Source organism: Caenorhabditis elegans, chromosome V (genome assembly GCF_000002985.6).
Source record: "Caenorhabditis elegans chromosome V".
Lineage (NCBI taxonomy): Eukaryota > Metazoa > Nematoda > Chromadorea > Rhabditida > Rhabditidae > Caenorhabditis > Caenorhabditis elegans.
Genome location: NC_003283.11, coordinates 10846885 through 10872713, shown reverse-complemented (window position 1 = coordinate 10872713; position 25829 = coordinate 10846885). Strand labels below are relative to the sequence as shown.

General features: G+C 34.8%; 2 protein-coding genes and 2 non-coding genes across 8 annotated transcripts; 2 read left to right on the top strand and 2 right to left on the bottom strand.

Moving 5' to 3' along the window:
- Positions 1–7014: 7014 nt before the first annotated feature.
- saeg-1 (Suppressor of activated egl-4 protein 1) lies at positions 7015–20196 on the top strand (the record flags this gene model as incomplete). 4 transcript variants are annotated; one of them, NM_073368.8, is made up of 15 exons in its annotated part: positions 7015–7131; positions 7282–7386; positions 7869–7949; positions 7996–8145; positions 8192–8296; positions 8353–8444; positions 11834–11912; positions 12933–13072; positions 17382–17541; positions 17590–17912; positions 18084–18229; positions 18297–18568; positions 18619–18881; positions 18937–19522; positions 19748–20195. In NM_073368.8, 15 exons carry the CDS (start codon positions 7015–7017, stop codon positions 19829–19831), a joined length of 2703 nt encoding a protein of 900 aa, NP_505769.2. The 4 variants fall into 4 exon arrangements, with proteins under 4 accessions (NP_505769.2, NP_001122952.1, NP_001294697.1 ...); NM_001129480.4 differs by lacking the exons at positions 7015–7131; positions 7282–7386; positions 7869–7949; ... (1 more) ...; positions 8192–8296; positions 8353–8444 and having other exon boundaries at positions 11856–11912; positions 19748–19831; NM_001307768.4 differs by lacking the exons at positions 7015–7131; positions 7282–7386; positions 7869–7949; ... (2 more) ...; positions 8353–8444; positions 11834–11912 and having other exon boundaries at positions 19748–20196.
- F53H10.4 lies at positions 10645–10778 on the bottom strand. Its single transcript, NR_069379.1, has one exon. It is a non-coding gene; the product is annotated as an Unclassified non-coding RNA F53H10.4 (non-coding RNA).
- On the top strand, positions 12617–12637 carry 21ur-12286. The gene has a single exon (NR_069378.1).
- C29A12.6 (VWFA domain-containing protein) lies at positions 20140–25521 on the bottom strand (the record flags this gene model as incomplete). Of its 2 annotated transcripts, NM_001269343.3 has the most annotated exons (24): positions 20265–20333; positions 20434–20707; positions 20757–20903; positions 20948–21274; positions 21407–21490; positions 21538–21594; positions 21640–21693; positions 21782–21857; positions 21884–21937; positions 22046–22102; positions 22230–22300; positions 22358–22402; positions 22503–22547; positions 22599–22652; positions 22695–22748; positions 22814–22963; positions 23160–23207; positions 23475–23534; positions 23692–23736; positions 23988–24044; positions 24251–24800; positions 24856–24952; positions 25000–25110; positions 25165–25521. In NM_001269343.3, the coding sequence occupies 24 exons, from the start codon at positions 25519–25521 to the stop codon at positions 20265–20267; spliced, it is 2943 nt and encodes a 980-aa protein (NP_001256272.1). The 2 variants fall into 2 exon arrangements, with proteins under 2 accessions (NP_001256271.1, NP_001256272.1); NM_001269342.3 differs by lacking the exons at positions 21407–21490; positions 21538–21594; positions 21640–21693; ... (11 more) ...; positions 23692–23736; positions 23988–24044 and having other exon boundaries at positions 20140–20333.
- Positions 25522–25829: the final 308 nt, after the last annotated feature.

Genomic DNA, 25829 nt, shown 5'->3' with positions numbered 1-25829 from the left:
CAGCTACATGCAGAAAATACTAATTAGGGTGTAGAAAACATTCCTTCTGTTTTCTGATTGTACTCTGATTTATTCTTCATTTTCTATATTCAAACTAGAAAATGATCTTAATATTTTTCATTTTTTTCATAATTTTTTCATAATATTTTCATAAAGAACTTAAATAACAAAACCTCCAAATATCCTAATCTGAGCAGCCGCTTCTCGGCAAATGCCCAAAAATTTCAATAGTTGTTTTCGTGGAGAAAACCAAGTATTAGACACTTGTTCTCCAAATTAGAAATTGAATTTTCTGATCACTAACTTTGTTTTTTCTTATTCTTCCATTAAATCTACAACTGATATCCAATTCTTAGTGCAATGCATTTTATGCAAGAATACAAAATATTTTCAAAAGGTACATTCTTCAGAAGGGTAAATTCAAAATCCATCTCATTAGTTCTTTTTCCGTTCGGGACTTCCGGTTTCCGCATTTGAATACGTGTGGTGGTTTCATTTTTGAAATGACACGATTTTAGATATTAACATCAAAATTAGAGGAGTAGAAGTAAATCTGACCTTATTCTTGTTAATAAAAGACTCGTTCGGCTTTCTCTTCTCGCCTTACCGGTGTGCAAGTTGCCCTCGCGTTATTTATACGCTATCAATCCTATTATTCTTACTTGAAGTTATAGGGAGTTTTTTTTTGTATTTTCTTTTGATATGTTTACTGTGTAGAATATATTAATACAAAGATCTCACAAGTGAAAAACCACTTTGAGATGATCCAGAGAAACGTAATGCTATCCCAGTATACTGTAGAAAAGTAGGTTATTTTTAGAAAATAAATTTTCACCAACCCCCGGATGACCAGTCAGTTCAATATTTCAGCTGTCAGATCTTCTGGAACTTCTTCTCTCCAAGTTCTTCACACACATTTTCATTTTTCTCCTTGTCCGTCATCATCTCTTATTCCTATTTCTACTTCTTCTTCTTCTTCGTTTTCTTCTCATCATCACTTTCTTATGTGTTGCTTTTTTCTCTCGCCTCCCCCTCCTCATCGATATCCTTTTCCTGCTCCCATCTTTTTTCTCGCCACACTCTTCACGTGCCCTTTTATTTACTTGGTTCCTTCCAACGCCTGACGTCCAGCAACTCGCCGTCTCCGTCTCCAGCAATCAGGCGTTGCGCCAATTCCACTCTCGTTCCTTTTACTCCGTTGGCCATTTTTTCTCGCTTTTCTGTCTCACTCTCTCTTTCTCACATTCTATTTTACTCTCTTACTTCTCAACTCGGTTGAAACAGTGTCTTGTCTTTCTCTTTTCTTCACCAGCTATTTTTCCTCTACGTTGCTTCGTTGAGTTGTGTGGTTTGGTGCACTTGGGGGTACTCCCCCGAATGTCTTTTCCTTATGCTTCGAATTTCTATTATTAACATTTTACACTTATACCGTAACCTTGTAATATTTTCCAAAATGAGAATGTCCTAGATGAACTTTTCGATGTTTTCAAACATAAAATAGTCTGCTGTGAAACAGTAAAGTACTGTTTTTATATTTTTAAAATATGTATTATTTATAAGATGGAGTAACTGTATCTATAGCTTAACTATTATCTAGATCCAGATTACCTCTTATGACTTTAGTTTCTAAGTCTAGATTGCTATGTATTTCAAGTTTTCTAGACTTCATTAATTTTAAATTATACTCTATTAATTATGGACCGTGTGCCACTTAGCACTCGCAGCAACCTATAATAAACATGATAATTTTCTGCAAAATTTCCTTCAGTATACGAGTAACTTAGAATAGTGTGTAGGAAGATAGTACAAAAGTTGACTTGTTTACAGCACATAGTACACATTCAAGACACCGGACATTTTGTGCACTTTCTTTTTAGTAATGATCTTTTGTTTTGTACTCGATGTGTACCCGCACGTGTTATGCAAAAGTTATACAGTATAGTTTTGAAATTTTAAAATTAAAAAAAGAACGTCTTCATAATGTCTCATATGAATTGCACTAAACGTTTTTTCAAGATTTTGTGTTTCTCTAATATGCATATATAACTAACAGAGAAAAACAAATTTTCACTAAAAATGAGTAAACACATATTACATTTTTTTGATTCGTTAAAAATCCCTTGATTCAACTTTTAAATATTTTAAACGAGTAAACCAAATTTCAGATTTGTGTTCTAGAATATAAAATAATAATAAAAAATTAATGAAACTATCTCACAAGTGTTGGACTACATCTAAAGTAAATTATTGAAAAGTTAGAAATCCATGTATAGAGAGTAAAAACATGAAACGTCAAGAATTGACACCAATCTTTATCCTTTTTGCTAAATATTTCAAAAACACCTGTCCTTTTCACTCATGTGTCAATTTCTATCTCATACCTCTCTTTCAATTTTTAAGTTACTCACTTTGTGCTCTTTCTTGTTTCTCTTGCTCCGTCTACTCTCGATCCTTCTGTCTCGTGTCTTATCATCAACCGATGTTTGACCGAAGGCAACGCCTGTCTAAGTCAAGTTGCGGTGACGATCATCATGACGATTTGCCAGTTTTTTCATCTATCCAATTCTCAAAATCGATCTAATGCAGAAAAAAGGAAGAAAGTGGTACCAATTAGTGACCTCTCTCCCTTCTTTTTGTGCCCACATCGTTGTAGTTGTCACCCATGCTGCCTCAAGATTCGCCGCCTTCTCACCCTTATAGCACTCCCGTTTTTTGCCATTTTCTCTTCAATAACCGATTTTCATTTTTTTTTTCGTTTTGTTGTCATGTTTGTGTCTCTTCCCTCTAAACCACCAACTTTTTCGCCCATTGGAACTCGAAGAAACTTGTACTTTCGAAAGACAAAAAAGATTACCCTCAAAGATTCTTGAATCTAAACTAATATCAATATAGGTAAATGATATTTAACTTTTGACAAACTGTTTTTTGAAAAAGTAATAAAAGACCGGGGAAGATTTCGATAACTCAAAATTAATACTCGAACGATTTGTTTTACTTCTTGATCAAGTTTTCTGAACTAAATTGGTTTTCATTCTGGACACACAAAATGCATATATTTCCGTATATTGATTACAATTATCAGAAACTTTTACCCTTTTTCACTCACTATCTTCCAAATCCTAAACGGAAATGAATAAGAAGACCAAAAGGTTTTGGCAAATAGACTAAACGAAAAACAAACAATACATGAGGGTGCTGTCGCAACTTTTACCTTTTCTTCATTTTTTGTTCAAACCATCAGTATATCTCAGACAATTTTAAACTTGAAGTGACCAAGTGTGACATTAACTCTCAAACCTTTTCAACCCAAAAATGGGAAAAATGTCTACGTCATCAACACGCTTACCATAGTTCAATTCTGTGCGCCTGAGTGCCACAATTAGGATTTTCCGTCTCGATCTCAAGTGATGTTTTTTTTCCTTTTTACACTATTTTTCCGTTAAATGTTCTCTTTTTGATCTATTTTCAAAATACTTTCACAGAATAAATATTTTTAATAAGGAATCAATTCTAAAAAGTTAAAACTTTTGAAAATTTATTTGAAAATTTTGATTTCGAAAAGAGTTTAATATAATTTAATAACCTTAAAAAAAATGTTTTAGTCTCACAATCAGTTGAACGGTTTCAATGAAAACAAAGAGTGTTTTTTTTACATTATTAAAATTAATTTTTTCTTCACCTGGAAATAGAAAAAATAATATATTTCATGCCAGAACTATAAAAATTGACGAAATTCGTTTTTTTTTCCACTAAACTTGTTTTCTCAACGAAGAATTTAACTCTAGCTGGAAAACCAGTTTTGCTCAGATTTTATTTTTATTTATTTCTGACTCTTTGCAATTGGTACAATGAATTTTTTGAAATCCAGTTAAAGTCGAGTGCGAAAAGCAAAATAGAAAAAGATCGCCAAAAAATAACACATGTTTTAGTTTGTGAACCCGAGCCTTAACTTCACAGAACTTTATCTAACACCGATTTTTAAATTGATATATTCTGTTGCCTGAAATCTTAACTTTTCCATACACCATACATATATACCGGCCATCAAAATCGCTAAGATATTTGTATTAATGAAAATTAGAGAAATCTTCTATCTCTTCTTGTTCAGTTTTTGATTTATGTTCTCAGTTATTCAGTTTGTCATGTTTGCTCCATTGATAAATCATTTCAATGGAATAGGTCTTCATTCTGTTGTATGAATCTTGCAATGTCCTCTCCAAAGCTGATACAAAATAAGATCGGTGTTCAATGATTGAAAAACATTTTTTACCTTTCCGAAAAAACTAAATCAAATTTTTTGAGTTGTGGTCTCTGGTCTTTCACATCTTAAGAATAACAGTTTTTTTGAGATCAGCTTGTTTCAAATAAATCTTAAGACTATATCCTATTCCATTCATGAGCTTTCCTCTTTGATTTGAAAGTCATCATTGAGAAACGTGACCAAATGAATTATTAACAAAAACTGCTTTCAATCAAAAATGCAGTCAAGAAAAAATGAATAAAGAATTCACATCTTCACATTATATATTTCATTCTTTATATACTTTTAGATTTATTCTAGCTTCATTTACTTTGCGGTGGTGTCTTCAACCTATCGGTATGATTTTTATCGCCATTTGAACTCGATCTTTTCATTTTATGATTCCTTTTGGTTGGTATATTAACAAAAGTCTTGTGGTTCGCTGACAGTTATGACAGAAAATTTTTTTGTAAATGAAATTCAATACTTGAAAACTTCTAGATCAAGGAAAAAGTTAGCATAATATCAACTAAAAATATTAAATTATTTCCTTTTTCAATATTATTCTAGTTGTTTTTCATAAGCGTACAAACGCAAAACGGATTTCCGTATAAACATTGGAATTCCGTTTTGCGTGCCTTGTTTTTAGCTAGTCACGTGATTTCCACGTCATTTCAGCCGCTCTACACGAATTCAACGGAAAGAAAGAAACGATGATGATGGGTCGTTGCCTTTACTCTTTTCCTTTTCTCTTCTACTTCTTCCTCTCTTCATTTTTTCTTTTCTTTTCTCATTAAGGACTACTACTACTACAACTTTTATTTTTGTTCTCTTTCTCCATTTCCACCCACCCTGTTGTGCCCTTTATTGGTCAAAAGTCAAATGTCAGGTCTCCTTTTTCTCTATCTTTTGCTGTAATCAATCGACGAACGAGAACTGTTTTGTCGAAATTTTACACAGTTGCACAGAAAAAAGTATTTCAAACAAATTTGCATAAATATGATTGTGTCAATTGTCAGTTTCATGTGACGGATAGATTCTCCAAAAATTTATATTTCTGGAAAAATCTTTTAAAATCAGGCTACCGTAGTTTTCTTATGAGTATCGCATGCAAGTATATTTTTTGATAGATTATTTAATTTTTTTTAATTGTTATCTTGGAAAATATGAAAAGTTAATTTGCAGGCGTTTTGTTTAGCAGAGAGCACTTTTCATATGTTAGTTTGTTTATAATCAAGGCCAGACTAAACTTTCTATATTCAAGCGATTTTCATAGTAAAAGTGTCATGTGATCACTAAAACTAGTGCATAATAATGGTACAAAGAATTTGTTTAGACCCAAGCGGCCGAAATCTTATTTAACGTTTTTTCTCAAAGTAAGAGAACTAAAAATGGTTTTGGATCTAATTAATGTTTTTTTTGATAATCGATAACTAGTCCTCACACTCAAATTTCCAGTCCATCAAATGATCATGTATCTAAATTTAGTTAATTTGAGACATAGAAAAACATGATCTTCCTAAACACCAATGATCACTTATTATTCTTCGTTATATTTTCTTGTTTTGAAAGGTGTTGTGGCACCACGGAGTGGCGGAAGACCGAACCCTTTAAGCCTCAAGAGGAACCGAGCAACGAAGACTATGTCAGAGGTGCAGCATGGCATCGTCTATTTGTATATGTATTGGAAGGAACAGAACACAGTTTTAATAAATATGTTTATTACTCCAAAGGGGAGATAATCAACAGAGGGGGAATGGGTCGTACACAAGAGAGGGGGAAATCGTCTGGTGTGAGAATATCACGTCCTGCCACGCGGGTCTTTGGTCTGAAGAGGTCGTGTGTATGAATGGTCGGGGTCTCTTTGGGTATCAGAGCACGTACATAATATCAGTATGGGGCAACATAATAGAGAAGGGGGTTTGTCGGGGAGAGAGCTGTGCTACGCACGACCGTTCGGCACGGGCGCAGCAGGAGACACTGAAGTGGTGGCGTCCAATGGCTGCGTATCCTGTTGTTGGTTGAGTCGCCGCGCAGTGAAAGCACTGTGCGTCAGAGCAATCTTGTATTGTCTTACGTCGAAACCTCGTCCAAGAGATCTCTCATGAGATCGGAGGACGAGACATTGTGACATGGCGAGACAAGGGTCGAGCCAGGTCACAACAAAAGGTGAAGTTCATGCTCACTTATTATTTTTGAACGGATTTTAATATCTTAGTTTAGTTGATTCTTATTTCTGCTGGAGACTACTCTGCCACACTGAACTTAATTTCTTTTTATGAAAACCATCAATTGATCCTACAAAAAAGAAAGTTCACACCCATTATTATAACGACACCGCCGTACCTAAAAGAGGAGAGATCCACTCCCAGTTTCAAGTATCTTCGTTCTTTTTCTCTCATTTTAAACTCCTTCAGTTTGTAGTTTATGTGCTTTCATAAGTACTATTTCTTGTTCAAAAAATCAACCAGTTCAACACAAAAACTATCATGTAATGATACATAATGTTGCGCTTAACCCTTTTTTATTGATCATCACTTTTTTTTTTCATGCTCTCTGCTCTATCATCCCCGTTTTTTCATTGCTTTGATATTCAGTCATACCGTAAACCTTTTCCGAAAAAAACTCAATTTTCTTGTGTTTTGCTCCACAATATGCTTTTTAAAGTGTTATTATTTCAGATCAACGTGGATCAGTTGCACAATCCTTTTGAATGGGGTGCTCCTGATGTGCCCCAGCAACCGCCACCACAACCACCTCCAAATGAAAATCCAATGCCACCACCTCAACATCCTCCAAATTATTACGCTCCTAGAAGATCGATTTCCACTATAACTGGCCCAAATCGTAGAGATGTAGATGCTTTTTATCAAAATAATTTTCCAGAAAAGGTTTGCAATAGCAACACGAACATAAAATTAGTGAATATAAATATTCAAACGTGTTTTTCCATGAACGGTACTATTCACCAAAACACACAAAAAATGCATTAAAAATTGATATTGAGTAGGTGTCTTAAAATAAACTTTTAAACTTTTCAGAACGGAGGTTCCAGCGGAGAGCATGTTCCAGAATATCAAGCATCAGGGCAACAACACAGACCTTCAATTATGTCAGGGCAGTCACATCAGAACAATCATTTACCTGTAAGTTGTTTTATCCTAATCGATTTTTGGATCTAGTAGCTCAATATTCATATTCATACATTCCTTCAATTTTTTGTAAAAGAGTCATGACGAATTGATGCAATTTGGAGCATAGAAACGGCTGAATCCAAAAAAATCTAAAATTAACGCTAGCAAAAAATTTTTGGTCAGAGGAAAACTACTGGACCGAAACGTTTTAAAATTTGCATTGATATAGTTCTCACTATCTAGAATTTGCAAAACATATTTAACACGATTCAGAACAAAAATTTTTTGTTTATTAGTTATTTTCGATAACGAAAAATGTTGGCAAGAGATTGATTATATTTGTAATTTTGCAATCAACATAAAATTTCTATCATAATTAAGCAAATTTTAAAATTTTAAAAGTTTGAATTTCATATTAATAAACATAGTGTTTCCTATAAAATACGATATCCGAATATTTTCTTAATGTATACTAACAAAAATTTATTTTCCAGACAAAAAACTATTCTTACGAACCTCTCCGATTTTCACCACCCAACGTGACACCTCCACCACTTCAGTTTTCTACAAATACCGTAAGATATTCTATAATATTCCTGAATTTTCAAACCACTTTTTCAGGATGGAAATCGAAAAAATCAACGTGTTAGATTCAACGAGCTTCCTAACTATTCAACTCCAAATCATTATTCAGTTCCGCCTAGAAAGTGCTCATTGGCTCCAAATTTCTTCTCATCGCAAAACTCTCATCATATGTATCCCGATCAATATGTGAGAAATAGAAAGAAAAATAATTACTATTCAATCGCAATTTTAGACTCCTCGTACGTGGCAAAACAATGAGTTTATGCCAAATCATCAGGTCCATCCGTATCATGCTAATCACCAACAGCAACACCCTCAACAACATTGGAGAAATCAAGTGAGGATATTTTTTAATCCTTCTATTATTCAACATTCTAATATTTTTTGGTTCAGGCGGCTTCAAATGGTAATCACAATCCAATGTATATGAGAAAACATTCGGCCGGGCATGGAATAGAGATCAAACTAGATCATGTTGATAATCCGTAAGTTTTTTTTTTCTGTTTGAAAAGTTAATTTTCTGAGGACAATATATTTGATAGCGCTTTATTTTATCTCAAATGGTTGTAATTTTAAAACACGTTTCATATATATTTTTACGGACAAATCTTGGAAAGGTCTTGAAACAATAAATGTTCAAAATTAAAGACACTTTCTCAAAAAAAAAAAGACAAGCTCAAGAACTATTAAAAACATAGGTTAAAATTAATTTCAATAACAAAGTTTGTAGACTTTTGAATGTTCAGTTTTATCATTTTGACTTTTTTGCTTACCAAATATTACACTGCACATTTTTGGCGAACATCTGTTTTTCTTACCTCACATTACGAAAAAAATGCAAAAAAACTCGGATGACCATTTCAGCGACCGGGGCTAAATTTCGAAGCTGAAGTATTGCATATTTTTAGTTCCGGCTCTGGACAGCTCTAAACACAGCCTTCCAAAAATCATAGGTATCGTTGTAAAATCAGAGTATATATCAACTTCCTCTTTTTGTATACTGTATATCTTCTATTAATATGGCCTCCCTATTAGACTTGCACTCCCTATTAGTATTGCCCCCCCGGAGACCTTCCGAAAACTAGTATTGCACTCCCTATTAGTCTTGCACTCTCTAATAGTCTTGCGTTAACTTTTTTTGTATTGCAAACCCGTCTCGCTAATTTCAGGATTTCAACAAAAAAAAATTGCCTATTTTGCAACAGTTTTCACATCATTTTTACGAGATTGAAGTTTTTGAACTTATATGAAAATCAAATTTTCTGAATTTTTACATATGATTCGAGCTTTTTCAGGAAAAAACTAGTAAGCTCAAAGTCAGAAAATGTTCTGAAAATTAGTATTGCACTCCCTAATAGTCTTGCACTCCCTATTAGTATTGCAAGCGGGAAGACCATCTAAAAATAGTATTGCAGCCATATTAATAGAAGAAATACGGTAGTTGTTTTAACAGAAAATCAAAATCTTTACGAATACCCTTTCGAGGTGATGGATGTTGCGACAAATCACGTTGATGCATGATTTTAATTTCAGTGGCCATAAAGTTAACGAAACGCAATCAAATTTGTGCAACTGATAGATAAGAAATTGTTCGGTGCATAAGAAATTTTGGAATTCTCAAAAATTCAAATCTAGATAATTGTGCATTCAAAAAGACAAATATTTAATCAATAAACAAGCATTCGAATGCAAAACATTTTTACTCGTTAAACGAGTTACGCCAACGTTTGTATATTTTTCGTTCGAAAAAAAAAACACTTTGTACACATATTTATTCTAGGAAAAACAAACACGACCAGAGATTTATGAACTTTCCAGTTAATTATCTATATTTACAACGCAACGAAATTCTCAGAATATCCAAATACCCGTCACTGAAATGCCATATATTCTAGGGATGCACTTGCTCAAGATTTTTCATATTAGGGAAGACATATTTACGTAATGTGATTAGCTGAGATGCTAGTGTAACAAATTAATCTTAAATTAAAATTGTGATCCTTCCAAAATTAGAATTATAGAAATCGAGTTCAAAATATTCATTTCTCCACACATGGGGTTTCAAACATTTTGCGAGACCATTACGCAATTTCTTAATCTATAAAAAGAAAAGTTGCAAAAATGACGTAAGGAATCTAGTTATCTGATTCAAAAACCAATAAAATATCCTTGTCTGGTTAATCTAAAAGTTGTTTTGTATTTTCACAAATATCTAATTTCATAGTCTGGCACGAAAAGTCAAAAGAAAACATAGCAAGTACATGTTTTACTTGAAAAATTCGTGAAGAAAAATAGTATATGTTATTATCAGTTTCTATTTCATCTGCTTCTTCTTTTTTAGTTTCCTTTTCTACTTTGTTTTCATCACCAAACCCCTATTCGTTTCTCAGTCAAAACAAAAGAGAATGAGGTGTTCAGTTCCGTGAGATATGCCGGCTCAAAACATAAATATACCTTCCACTTTTGTCTGGTACATTCAGGAACGGTTTTTGGTCAACTAAATGAGAAACTAGTAAAGTACTATAAATGTAGACTATATTCAAATTGAAAAATCCATGTTACATCGTTACATTTTTTTTTTGTTATTTTTCAATTCATTTTGTTCCATGTTGTCTATTGCAGAAGACTTGTGACCGTAGTCGTTGTTTTCAACCGAAAAATTGGAAAAAAAGAGTAAGCGAGAGAGAGAGTGAAGAGAAAAAGGGAAAGAGGGCGTGAGGAGTATGTCTATATGTCTGCCCCAGTCTCAAAGCTTGTCTCTTTTTCTTTTCATCTTTCTTCAATATTTCCTTCTTTTTTTCTCCTGCCGCCTGAAAAAGGAAGAATTTAGTCCCTGAAATATCTGAGATTTCAAGCATTTCTGAGCATTCTTTTCGTTTCAAGACAGTCTGTGTGTAACCATTACTGTCAGTTTTGTTCCGTGTTTCAATTTTGATCAATTCTGATTTTTGGTTTTTTCCTGTGGTAGAAGGGTGAGAAAAAGAGGGTCTCGTCACGAGTATATAAGTATTTGAGATCTCACTTCGAATGTTGTTATTCAACAGTTTTTGTAATGTCTGCGAAATGATTTTTATACTTTTTTTGTGATCATTTTTTTTGCAATTTTCCACCATTTTAAATAGTTTTCAATTTGTTTCAAAAAGAGAAATCAGAAAGATAAATTTAAAGTGAATCCATTTAAAAATAAAAGTACTTTCTCATTATTATATTGCTTCTTGCACCAATTATGCAACAACATAGTCTATGACCTCTTTATTATGCATTCTGACATTTTAGACTCAAGAAAAATTGTCCTTGAAGTATATGATTAACCTTAACTCTAGCTTATTTGCAAATATTTTTTGCAGTACTCAGCAAATTGAAAACTGTTTACATTCCAATTTCCTTGAGGTTTTTTCTCCTCTCGCTCCAATTCAAACAGTCATAAAACTGTGCATTTACTTCAACGAAAAAAAAACTGTATTTCTAATAAATTTTCTCTCTTTTTTTAGCTGCCGCATTTGACTGGCAGCTCTTTAAACACAACACAATACGATTTGTGATTCATCGTGTTCTTCATCAAAACACAATCCTTTTTCATTTCATAACCATCGTTATGTTTCACATACTTATTTTTTTGAATGATCAAATTTGAAATGTGAATCTGCCATAAATAAATCGAGATTTAAATTTGTATGCAGTCAATTAATAAGCTCTTTTAATTCCAATATGAATCCATTTTATTTTGAAATGTATTTCATATCTCTTCAAGACCACGTTCAGACTTCGAGATTTGAAGATTTAAAGATCACTGAAACGTAAAAGAATAAAATATCACGTATGATTATTGAACGTTCCTCAAATATTAGAATACTCGAACTTTTAATCTTTTCAGATTTGGCAATCCATCTCACGACATGATGGATGTGACAAGTGGCCAACCTGTCAAATCAGAGATGCTATCGCCAATTAAGGTATGTTGTTTTCAAATGATATCTACGTATTTTTTCAATAAGGAAGTTATACTGGTGTTGTCCCCAGGTGTCCAACTGATTTGATTTGTTACTAAATCAGACGCATGCACAGTTGGCTCCGTTTTCCTAATTTTCCTGATGACCTATGAATATAAGTTTTTCCAATAAAATAAATTTAATTTTCTCGACAGACTTTTTTCTTTTTTCGTTCGAAATCATAATAAAAAGAGATCGTATGAAAAATAAGAACCATGTTTAAAAATTTATTTCCGCTTTCATTCATATTCTCTAATTCTTGTGTTACGAAAAATTCAAAAGATAAGAGACCCACGTAGTAGTTATAGTGTACAAAAAGTGTTACATTGATTCCTTCACTTAACTCAAAAATATTCAATAAACTTTTCAATTTCTGAATAATTTATGTGTACAATGTTTGAGCCCCCACGTTATAAGAGATTTTATATGCAAAGTAATTATTATGTTTTCGAGAAAAGTTCGAATGAATTTCTCGAAATGTAAAGTGTATCTAGTATGCTCTCCAAATTTTCTTCAGATTTCAAACTGATTTTTTCATTCGTAGACCACCTAATTAGACAAAACAAACAATACAGACAGTGCCGCGATTCGGTGTTTTTTTGTTCATTTGTCTCAATAAATACTTTTTCAAATATGACACATCTGCACGTAGTGATCTCTAAAAGAGATGACAAGGCAAAGAACATTAATTCGCAGAAAATACTTACTTTTTTTTTTCTTTATCACCTGCTGCGAATTGATATTCTTTCTCTCCTCCTTCTACCTCTCTGTACTGTAGAATGATGTCGCCAACAAGAGATAGTCACTTTCTTTGCTTCTTTTTCACATTTGTTCCACTTGTTAGTTTGCCTTATCACACTGTAAAATATCGGGTTTTTCGCACTTTTATTTGTAAAAGTTTACAGGTTTTCTGATTATAAAAACATGAATTTGTTTTTATGTTTATTCATATCTATTGTTAAATAAAACAGTTCATTATTTCAGATGGAAACAACAGATCCATCACAACAAATAGCATCTCCATCATTTCTTATGACATCTACATCACTTTTGAAACAACATTTACATAAGAAATCACATCACAATGTTCCATCAAGAAAAGCTTCAATAATGGCACTAAAAAGGTGAGTTCAAATTTCTTTGGAGTAATTTCTCAATTTAAAATTTTGGACATCGCGCGATGCAAAATGTGAAAATAGTCCTCCGTCTCCTCGTACCATTCTCGACTTTCATATTCTTCCGAACTGTTTGTGTGTGTGATGTTTGCACGTGATCACATCATTCACCTCCTTGTCCTTCTTCTCTCTTGCAAAGCAATGCGAAGGTATTCGCAAGTTTTTTTCCGACCCCTCGTTTCCAACACCCCATCGATACCAAACTGGTTGTGTAGTTGTTTTATATGAAATTCCAAACCTATTTGAAAGAAAAATATATAAAATTGCTTGATAGACAACGAATGAACTTTTGTCTGTTGTTTGGGAACTTTGGTGATAATGAAAAGAGGAAACACGCAAGAAGCGTGACTTTTCAGATTTTCTATAGTTTTTTTTTATGGCAAGACATGTCAACAAGTTGTCACTTTTGTCACTTTTTGATATCAAAATTATGAGCACGTAGAATCAGTTTTTTCCATTCAATTTGAAATTTTTTCATGACTATAGTCTAGTAGAAAATTTATCCGAAAATATTGCGTATATTTCGAATTGTTAAATGTAGGAGGGCATTCTTTTTAATAAAGCAATACTTCAAACAGTGTCGCTTTGATGTTTTTTAAAAAAGTTTTTAAAGCAAACGAAGTTACTGCTAAATAAACTTTTCAACTTTTCAAAAATTCTAGACGAACAACTTTTGTAGTATGGTTGGTTGCTTGTTAGGGAAACAACAGAAAGAACACATAATTTCCTGTCTGTCCGTCAGCCAATTTATTCCAGCATCTAAATTGTTCACAGGTTCACTGATCATCATGAGGAGGTATCTGTCCCTTATTCCCTCTCTCTCTCTCTTTCTTCACAATTCGTGCGTGTGTGTGCCGTTTGTCTCGATCGGCGGTCGCCTGATGCTTCTTCTTTTTCCTCATTCCTTCTTCTTTTTCTCCATCCTTAAAAATAGTGGAGTGCATTTGGAGAGTGTGGAGAGATGTTGAGGGAAACGAATATCGGAAAGGGCGTGCATTTGCAGGGCCCCTAGCAGAAGAGCGACTGCTGCTGCTGCTGCAGCGCCGAAAAAACATTGAAAGGGTGTCTCGTGACCCATCGTGTCCTCGTCTGTTGTCTCTCCATCCAACCATGCTATAAACATTTGTCTCGTAAACTTTTTGGTGTCTAGGAGAAGTGATAGAAAATGGGAAACTATTTGGGAGGAAGAAACGAACGGATTCGTCATTCTCTTTCTCCTGCTTGCATCTAATCAGATGTCTTCTTCGTTCCGGGGACCCGATACAATTGGGGAATAGGAGGAGGAGAAGGCAGATGATCACTAGACTAACCATCAAGCAGTCCTACATTTCGGAAAAAGGGGTTCTCCTTCTCTTTTCTATCGTCTTTTCCCATCGGAAACTGAATAAGAGACCATTGGTTCTCTATGGAGCGCATTTGTGCTTCGACCTTGTGTACATAAAGTCACTCTGCACTATCAAACACTTTTTTTCCCATATTCAGTTTCATTTCGTGACCACCCAGTTTGCAAAGATATTATACTATCCGAACTGTTTATCATTCGCATTTGCAAATTTCAAATTCAAAACCTAAAATTTAGAATCACAAACAGTTTTCATGTTCCAATCACCTGAAGTGACCGGAAATCATTTTGATTTTCCAACAAACATGAAAAACTAATTCCTTCTACGATAAAGTTTTCCTTTCAGATTTAGACTTTTTCTGGTGAGATTTCAATTCTCAAATAAATTAGTGTATGATAACTATATAATCTTGGTAGAGCTCAATGCAATTAATGTGGATTATAATTTTTGATTATCTTTGTATACAGCATTTAAAATATTCCTCTACCTTATTCATTATTACGGTTCAAATTTTCAGTTCCCTTTTTACTTCTTTTATTGCCGTCCTAATGCAAGATTCATGCACTTTTGCAAGCTGAATAGGCCAAGAAGAGCAACCAACATCGCTCAAAATATCTTCTCTTTTTTTTCTTTTTTCATCCGTGCTCCCCTTTCTATCTCCCTGTTTCTGTCCGTTTCCGTCCAATGGCTCTTTTCTACTGCGGAAGAAGGATAGCGCAACAAAAAACGTGTTGTGCTTTCTCTTTTTCACTAGATGCTTAGATCGTCTACTGTGGGGGGTATCTGTGGTTTACGTGGTCCAGTTTTCTTCTTCTTCTTTTGAGCTCATATCCAGTATGTTGTTCTTGTGTGCAACAGAGCATATCATGTGATCAGATGATTACTTATCGTGGAGTTGCTCTCTCCGTCTGCTCTGCGCTCCGCCGCCACTCGTTTTTTGTTTCATTCGTCACCTTCCCCCGTTCAAGTTCGGTGAAACAACAAACAGACAGTGTCTCCGATTGTCTCATACGGTCCTGTTAATCTTTGCACTACCTGCTTCCTGTGCCTCCACAGTTAACATTCTATTCACAATTCGTCTGTCTGCATTCGAAAAAGAATGCGAAAAGTGGTTGCGTGCACTTTTGGTTTGGCGCGGCGACGGCGGCTGCGACCGACGGCGTACACCGTTGCTGAACAATTGCAAACTGCCAATAATATATATTTTCCTCTTCTCCAGCAACGTTAAGATTTCATTTTTTGTCAGTGCTGTAGAACCGCTTGGTGACTTTATGATAAAAGCAAAAAAGTCAGGTCAAAATTGCATTTCACATACAATTTTCAAATTTTTACGCTTTTATTCAGATTTTGAATGCTTATAAACATAAGCAGCACATATATGTGTTTCTGAATCCACTAAATTCAATTTTTGTTTGCGGGAGTGCAATGTGCAAAAGAAATGCTATAAAAATCTAAACACCCGTCTGTTTAGAATAATTTTTTTCTGTAAATATTATCAAATAAAAGTTACAAAAAAAAAACTAAGAATTCAAGAATGCCATACTTTATTATTTTTCCATAAGGTTTCTCTTTTTAATCCTGAATGTTTCATTTTATATCAATTCTATTTTTCTTTAAAACTTGAGCTTCAGTACCGGAAATTGTTAAGGCTGAAAATATATTTGTTCACCAAATGTGGAGGATAATTGCAGAAATTTGAAAAAAAAAAGAAACCAGATTTCTATCATAAAAACCTTCTCAGAGTACTTTTCCATACCTCAACTTTTTATTTGGAAATTTCATTTTTATGAGCATGTCTCAAGTAGCTTATTTTCTCTCTCAAGATTTTATTTTTAATATCTAGGACATTTCAATCTTTCGAAATCCATGTGTACATGAAACATCACAAAACTTCTTAGTAATTGTATTCAATCTCATTTCCACACTCTCTTTAATATCAAATTTAGTCCGCAACCATCTGACATCGTTTCAGATGTAGTCGCGGGGTGGTCGTGTCGACATCGGCATCTGTCCTTTTTTTCATTTGTCTGTTTTGAGTGAGTGTTTTGTCCGCCTCCCGGAATGATCTGAAAAACACAGCAGAGTGTTGAACTTTGTGTTTTTGTTTTTCTTTCCTTTTCCACCGAAAAATAAATTCTCCTTCCTTCTCCCCCATTTTTTTTTGCTTCTCCCTTGTTCCGATTCTGCTCAATATGCCCTTAGGTTTTTGCTCTCAAGTTTTGCTCTCGGACTAGAAAGTAACCGAACACAGTTCTGAAAGATGTTCAAAAGAAAGTTATACATCTCCCATTATGAGACACAGACATTCAGCAGAAGAAAAGATCAAGCAATAGACTCGTTTCCCCGGAAATTCTCAATCTTTCTGTATGCACATACGTGCTCTTTCTGCTCCTCGACTTTTTCATCTTTTTTGGTCAAAGTCTTTCTCCCTTTTTGCCGAAATGATCAAAGTTCGAGCGCCGAGTTCTCCGTCTTTCATCTTCTTCCATTCCCAAGCATTTTCATTTAATTTTTTTGCAATTGCAGCAGCCAATAACCACCTCATCGGTATCTGCAAAAAAACATGTAATCTTTCTAGTTTTGTAGAAGAGAGGGGTCTACCACTTCCGTGTTCAATGTCTGTAAACTCTCACGATTAAGCACTCTATTCGTTCGCACCACTCCTCCTGACTGTCTGATAGCACTGCAGGACAGAAAAGTGTCACTTCCATATTGTTATTGTCCATTTCTTCCCACACAAAAAAGCGCAGGCGCTGAAACGTTTTGTGTCCTAGCCCCCATTGGTTTGCTCTTTCTTGGTTTGCATGCTCTTTCACTGATAACGCTCTCATTTTTTCGATCGGAGAATCTGCTCCGACGCCACCCCCTTCTTCCATTCTTCTATCACTTGAAATGCTTAACCGATCGAATTCCAGTCAACTACGTACTCCACGTGGGACACCACTCAATATCTCCACTGTGCCGGGCACCGAGCTGCCATACACACCCCCACCAATTCTGGCTCCAATGCGTAACGGATCTGGACTTTTTTGCCAGATCGTAAAATCAGCAAATTCATCATTGCCAGTTGCTGAGGTATGTTTGGAATTTAAAAAAATCTATTAAATAATATAAATTTTCCAGCAGTCACCAGATGCTCCAAGTTGTAGTACAAACGGTGTTGATGGTGATATGAAACATCTGATGAATGGAAAGAAAAGAAGCGAAGATGGTGATGGTCCGTCTCGAAAAAATGGATTTTTCTACATGGCTCAACAGATGAATCAGACAAATTTTGCTAATGAGCTTGAGGCATTGAGGAAAGAATCATGGGCATCAACATCGTCAGCCGATGAAAAAATGCAAACAGAAAGAAAAGAATCATTGGAGTCAATCAGAAAAGCATCGTGCATGTCTGATAGCTACTATGAAATTGAAGAAGGACCTAAGATTAGTGATCCAAATCCGTGAGTGGTTACAATTTTTGCATAATAATTTGAGTAGCCAAGATTCAAATTTTGTCTGAAATCTGATTTAAATTTTAATATTGACATTTATTATTTCAATGATCTACATAAATCAAGTTTCAAAAACGAACATTGATTTCTTAGCCAGCTAGAAATTTTGATTTATTTTAGACATATCAATCTTGGTAAAAACTATCAAGCACGTGTCAAAAAGTGGTGTGATAGGCAAGTATCCACAAGTGAACGAGATGCAATTGAAGATCGGGATGAAATTGTTTTCTCTTCTGAAATTCTGCAAGACATTGATCCAGAACAAAGTGAGTTTTATTCTAAAACATGGTTTCCTTGCCCGTTTCCACACATAATCAAATCTTGCTTTTTCAGTAACTGCATTCGAGCTTCTCGCTTGCAGCCAAGCTTGCCCGAGAGCAGGAAGAAACAAGGAGTTGGCCCTTCACTTGCTCATGGAAAACAAAGGAAATATTGAGGCAGCCGTTGAGGATTTGTTGAGAAGTGACACTTTGGATTGGGAACACTATTCAAGTGTTTTTGGATACATGTACAATGACTCGGTCCTTTGGACTCCAGATGAAATATATCAGTTCCAAGATGCAATTTATCAATCAGAAAAAGATTTTGATAAGGTTGCAGTGGAGGTATGTAGACGAATTTTGAATTGACATAGTAAAAAGTTCATAATTTTCAGCTCCCAGGAAAATCTGTGAAAGAATGCGTTCAGTTTTACTACACATGGAAAAAAGATTGTCCAGATGATTATCGAAAACTCAGAAATTTAAGAAGAAAACGGCAGTTGCTGGACATCAATTTGCAGAAAAATCAATCAGAAGAGCCGGTCGTTCCAGCAAAGAAAATTTCAATTATCGAATCTGGAGACTCTGATAATGAATCAAATGCAACTGATTCTTCATTCATTGGAAATGGTCACATGGAGTTCCGTGATCGTGCTTTGTAAGTTTTGAGCCATTCATATAAAATGCAAAACTTTTATTTACAATATTTTTAGCACATCACCAATGATGTCCTCACCAAGAGAAGAGCCGATTATTGGACTGTCTCCATCTTCGAAAGATCTTTTTGGAATTCAAAAAAATTATCAGCCAACTGCTCCGCGTGCTCATCATACACCTTCAGCATCTGCTAGCAAGAAAGGTGCACAGCCAAGTGCTGATGGATTTTTCCATTGCCGTCTCTGTGACAAATGCTTTGAAAAAGTTAAATCTCTGAATGCTCACATGAAGTCTCATGCCATGAAGGCTCGTGCAGAGCAAGAAGCAAAAGCTCACGATGCTCAAGTTGCTGCAGCAGCCGCCGCTCAACTAACAAGTGCTGTAGGAAATGTTGTTGGGAATCCGGTGGCAACATCTCCATTGAATTCATTTGCAAATGGCCATCTGGGCATTTCAATTCCTTCAACAATCGGCAATTTGACTCCTCAGCAGTTGACACCCCAGCAATTAAATCTCAACCAACAATTGCAAACTCAATTGAACTCGTTGAGTAATCAAATGAGCTTGAACTCTCCACTCACTCCACAACAACAATTGCAGCAGTTTACTCAACAACATCTCATGGCAAGAGCCATGCAACAGGTAATAATATATTTTAAAGAGATCTTTGAACAACCACAAAGCAAAGAAGAAGAACAACTTCGTGGGAAAGCTCTAATCTTTATAAGCTGAAATAGGCTAAGATTTTTTGCTCAGTGCTACCGTAAGAAAATTATAAATTTGGATCTTAGAATATTTCCAAAAAAAAACTTGAATCAAAATTTAACTGATTTTATCGCAATGCTCATTCTATTTTGAAAATTTTAGAATCTATTCCAACCAGTGACCTCTACTCCACTCGTGCAACCGACGCATCCATTGATCCAAGCGGGCCTTCATTCCATCAATTAATTAATTAATTTTAATGGAATTTTCTCCATATTATTACTATCACAAACCTTTTTTCCATGTTTTTGAAGTTCAATCTCTTCCGCTTTCCGGGTCTTTTTCCATCTAGTTTTTGCCCTTTTCTTCGGTTGCATAACAATTTATAGTTTTCCTCGCTCCTTCCCCCGTTTAGTTTTGTTCAGTAGTTGATTTATCCCAGTGTCCCGTTGTCCGTTTTTCCATGTCTCTTTTTCAGTTCCTGTGTGTATTTTCCGAATGTGAACTGTGCCTGTTGTTAGGATAACTATTGAACCATTACGCTTCATACATGGTTATTCTCTATTGTAAATATTTATTGGTTCTGCATAAAAATCAATAATTGATTATTATTAATGTTTTTGAACTCAATTGCTAATTAAAATATTAAATGGAAGAGAAATTATAGGAATGAAACAAATTACATTTGGCACTGCGTCCCAATTATTTTTTCGCGAAGATCTCGTCCGGAAGGTGAGATAAAGATGCTCTGAAAAATGGAAAATTAAATTTGAAAAGAGTTTAAATTTCTTCAAAATTTGTATTATCTTCAACAAATATGAACCTTACGAGATTGCATATAATCTTACCCTCCCATTCCCTCCAATTTCTGTTAGTTGTTCTGTATCTGGAGGTGCCAATCTATCTTTAACCGCCACTGCAATCAACTGAATGCCTTTTGCTCTAGCCATTCTTGATGCCTCTTTAGGATTGTCTTGTGAATATCCATCAGTAAATACAACTAATACTTTCTTCACATTTTTCCTTGCCGGATGAGCTTTCCCCTCAAAAATCTTGGTAGCGTATCGAATTGCATCGGCTGTTCGAGTTGTTCCACCGTGGCGTTCCATTAGGAACATTTCTCTGAAAAACGGAGATTTATTTTCCGGGCTTATGAAGTATTTTCCCTTACTCAATAAGTTTTTCTTTTTCATTGTGCTTATCCAAGAAAACTCGAACATGAGTTCTTCCAGGACCAGAATAACTTATCAATCCGACGCGCACAGTATCTTGTGAAATTGGAAGAGAACTGATTGCTGATGCAGCAATATCTAAGTACCTGCAAATTTAACCATTGAAATAAGGTACAATATGAAGACTCACTGTTGACTTTTATCTCCAGTTCCTTGAGAAACGTCTACCAAAAAGAATACATCTGCAGTACAACTGTACGGTATTAAAGGCTTAGGTTTAGTAATTGGGGTTCTTGTCGTTGTGAAAAATTTCATTGGATTCATGACTGTTGTAAAAGGTGGCTTTTCAGTCATTGCAAATTGAACACTTCTTGATCGAACCATAAAATCCATTGGTTTGATAACTGGAACTTCTGGCTTCAATGGAGAATCAATTGTAGACACAGGAGCTGGGGAACGAGTTGTTCCGAATGATTCGGTCGGATGCCAAAATGTATTGTCAGGCTTGCTAGTTGTTCTGAAAAAATACATTAGTATATTCATTTGTATTATACGACGATAGAAAGTGAGTTCTATTGTAATATTATAATAAAGCTGGTAACTTCAAAAACGTATCCGCAAACTATAAAGCCTAGAACTCTAATAATACCGCAACGGCGAACGTGTGATTTGAGAACTCCACCATGGAGTTCTAGTCGTAGTTTTGCGAGTGGTAGTAGTAGGATACGGAGCTCTGAGATACAATTTTGTAACAAAAATGTTTTTAAAACACTTTCCCACCTTGTTGTGGTCGCCCACCATGGGATTCTTGTAGAACTCTTTCCTGATTCAGGAGCCCTATCAAAAATGATTTAGTCTTAGAAAATATCTATTCGTCCCAACCTGGTTGTAGCCCACCACGGTACTCTTGTCGTCAAGGTAGAAGTCTGGGCTGGTCTGGGAAAAAGTTGGTTTCTCACCAACAAAAAACCTTTTTTCAACTAGACTAAATTTCGGTAAATTCAAAATTGCTATATATATCTACCTGGACGTAGTTTTCCACCACGGAACTCTTGTGGTCGTAACTTGTCCCTGTGGCGCTCTGTCAAAAACGTTCACATTCTACATTTCTAGATTCAAATCCCACCTGATGGTAACCCACAAACGGGGTCGTGTAGTAGTTGCAAAATACTGTGGACGTCTGATAAAAACTTATTCGAACAAAAATTTTTTAGATCGATCATAACTAATTGATGTTGTCTAATTATAATTAAAGTACTAGTTCTCTGTGTAGCTATCGAAAGTATACCTGGTTGAGGTAGCCCACCATGGAACAATTGTAGTAGTTTCCCGGAGTTTCGTGGCTCTGGTAAGAAAATGTATGTTTTTTAAAAACTTATCTGTTACTAATTTGTCAATTTTTAACTAAATTTAGGTTTTGAAAACATTGTTTTAATAGTAAAATCAAAACTCTAAATCTAAATTAGCCTAACCAGAAGTTGGTACCTTGTAGTTGTAGCCCATCATGAAGTTTTTGTGGTAGTCTTTTGAGATTGTGGAGCCCTATAAAATAAAAATGTGGTGGGCGAGTTTAAAAAAGGGAATCCGTCTATGATCTCACCTCGTGATCCCTGATAAAGACGGCTGCCTTGTTCGAAATTGTTCGCTGATAAAAATAAGTTCAACTTTAATAAATTTGCATTAATTTCTGTTCTATTCTATCTAAATAAGCATTTGTTAGGGGATCGCATAATGTTCAAAAATACCGTAACGGTGAATTCAGTAGGTTTCGATCAATGACTTTAGGCCTTCTGCAAAAGTGTAATTTGTATACTACCTCTGCGCGTCAGTTTTCTACGAACCTCGTTCCTGTGGCCCACCACGGAACATTAGTAGTTGTATGCTTTGCAGCCCTGCTAATAAGACTTTTAATTTGGATTTTCTAATTACAACAATACCTAGTTGTGGACCACCAAGGAACTTTTGAGGTAGCAACTGCTCGCCGAGGAGTTCTGTTAAGACGTTTAACAGTATTTTGTAAACCTTATCAAACTAGTAAATATTTATTAATCCCAACCTGGTAGTAGTAATTTGTTTGCTAGTCGTGTTTGTCGCCGACAGATGCACAGACCTACTAAATTTTTTTATCAACTTAACTAAAATCTTAGCTTCCCACCTTGTTGTTACCCACCACGGAGTCCGTGTTGTTTGCATTGTTCTAGTAAATCTGATTAATAAAATTTTATTTTACAAATAAAAAGTAACTCGGTCTAACTGAGACTATAAATATAAAACGTTGAGCTTAACGCTCTATGTTAGTAGTCTGGGCATTTTCTAATTGTTTATTTTAAATATACGATGACTTGTAGAAAAAAGTGATCGAGCAGTTGAAGTTAGCATATTAACTACACATCTATTCATACCTGGTTGTCATTGGTGTTTTGGTAGTTGTCCCGCGAGATTGTGAAGCCCTATTTAAGAATAACTGTTGAAATAAAATATATGCTCTAGTGGTCGCAGATTTTTGTTGATGTTTTGATTGTGAGAAATTTCTCTAGAAACAAACAAAATTAATTTTGAATGCGGAGCTATCTATAAATTCTAATTCCAAATTTAATTTTCCTGATCCTCCCACTTGGTAGTAGTCCACCATGGTATTCTTGTAGTCAAAGTTTGCTTAGAAATATTACTACTATAAGAGACATAGAAAATATTTAAAAATATTTATCCACGTTTACCTAGTTGTAGTAGCCCACCGAGGCGTTTTTGTAGTTGTCTTCATCCGAGACGTGGTAGACCTGGCATCAAAATGTTTAACTAAATAAAACTCGTATTTTTTATGACCTACTTTTAAATTTAAATGACTACAAGTTAGTTAACAGTTTCTATCGCTACGAATTTTACAGCTATTGCAGGTTAGAGTTTCGAATTTTTATCTAAAGAAAGCAATTGTACCTTTTCGATGAAACTTGAACACTTTTCTGTTGAGAATGCGGATTCCTAAACACAGTCGAATTTTAAACAACACGTTTGAAAACTTCCGCATTTCCTCTAACAATCTGGCACCCAACTACTATTTTGACAACTTATAGCTCTATTTTTCAGATATTGTAGTAAGTGATTAGTTTAATTACAAAGAATAAAAATTTTCAGGTTGACAATTTTTGAAAAATCCAAGGTGCACATTAGCTGCCAAATTCGGGCACTGAGATTAACCTAGAGGAAATACGAAAGCTTTTTTCAAATCACACCTGCTTGTTAATGCCAATGAACGAGGTTTTGTAGTTGCTTTACGAGGTTGCACACTCCTGTGAGTTATAAACCATTAGCAATACGTTTAACATAATTCGCACTTTATCAATATTTATCTTTTTAATAAAAGTTTTACAATTTCACAACGTAACAGTGCGGGTGTGCTAGTGAGTTTTGAGTAACAATATTGATCCAAAAAAGTATATAAGATTTCAAGACATAGATCTTATAGAAAGTACTTTAAATAATAATTGTTGCTTACCTTGTAGTTGTTTGGTAGCTTCGAGTAGTCTTTTTTGCATCGTATTTGCTTGTAGATCGACTCAAATACTTTTTTGTTGTTTTAGGACGGATTGTAGTGGTCGTCATTCTTCTTGTTGTGCTCATTGGAATTGTTGTCATTTTCTTGAACGTTCTTGTAATCGTAAATTTCGTATCAACCTTCGACAGCTCCTCCTTTTTCTTTTGATTTATCAATGCCTGTGAAGCATCATAAAATGTAAGACGACGAACAAATGGCCCCCGAGTCGATGTCCATGGACGATGAGTTGATGTTGGAGATCTTCGAATTTCATTTCCACCGTGGAACTTGCTGGAATCAAACCCGAAGAGACTTGATTGATTACGGCCACATTCAATGAGCTTCTCGAAATCCATTTCCTGATCTTCAGATAGCATTTTAGTTGACCTTTGCAAACTTCCAATTCTATAAATGTGAAGTGCCGGAGCCAATGAGATATTTCTCCACATATTAGTCATTGTTTGATTAACTGGAGTTTCCGAAAACAGGAGAATCACAAACGGTTGGAAAGCTTAAAAAACTCTAATTTTCTTTGGTTTTATGTAAAATTGAAAACGTTTACTCACTTGCAGTTCTTCGTGCTATTTCTCCAGTTGCAATTTCTAAAAATCTATCATAATCTCCATGTATTGTATTCAATACTGTTTGTAACTCGGCGTTATTCTAAAAAATTAGTTTCTTAATTTCATTTTTTATATTTAAATTTGTACTCGAAGAACTCTTGGCACATATCGATCGTTTCTAGAAAGAACAACCCATTTTCGAATTTTTTGGTCCTCCGGAAGCTCCTTTGCTACTTGAATTGCTCTACTTCTTGAAACCTGTAAATTAATTTTGAAGTTTAATCAAGCGATTTCAGTTTCGGAATTCCAAACCTCTAATGTTTTATTATCAATCACGAATAAAATATCCACACATGCAAGGGTCTGTTGAATCGAAATCAGAAGAATTGAAAAAAGGGCAATAGAAGATGGCCAGAAACGGGACATCTTCTTACTTGAAAATAGTTTTCTTATCCTTTTCTCGGCGGAACACAAGAAAATTCGTGAAATGAAATGAATAAGAAAAAGGGGCGACGGTTCCCGTATATCGAGTTGAACCATCTTTTGTTTATTATTCATATTATTATTATTCTTATGGCTTATCGTCAATCTTCGATTCATCGCTTTGCTGAATGTTCTTCTCTTGACTTTCCAATTTAAAGGACAGAAAGGTATGAATGAGGGATGCATTTTTATAATTATTTCAATGAAGTATCTTATCTTTAAATTCTTCGAACAGTCATCTATAGAATTTTCACATAGCGATGGCCTGTTCTTTGATAATTTATACTGATTCAAGTCTGCTGATAACTTTTGTATTAGGATTTGAGATCTCGCTTTACCTCGGCAATTTTCGACTTTTATATCAAAGTTTTCTTCATTAAATATTGTGCACACAAAACTTCCGGAACATTTGAAAGCGAAATTATATCATTAACTTTTACGCTTTCAACATTAGCCCGAACTGGAAAAAACCAGAAATAGAGCTGCATCTGCGG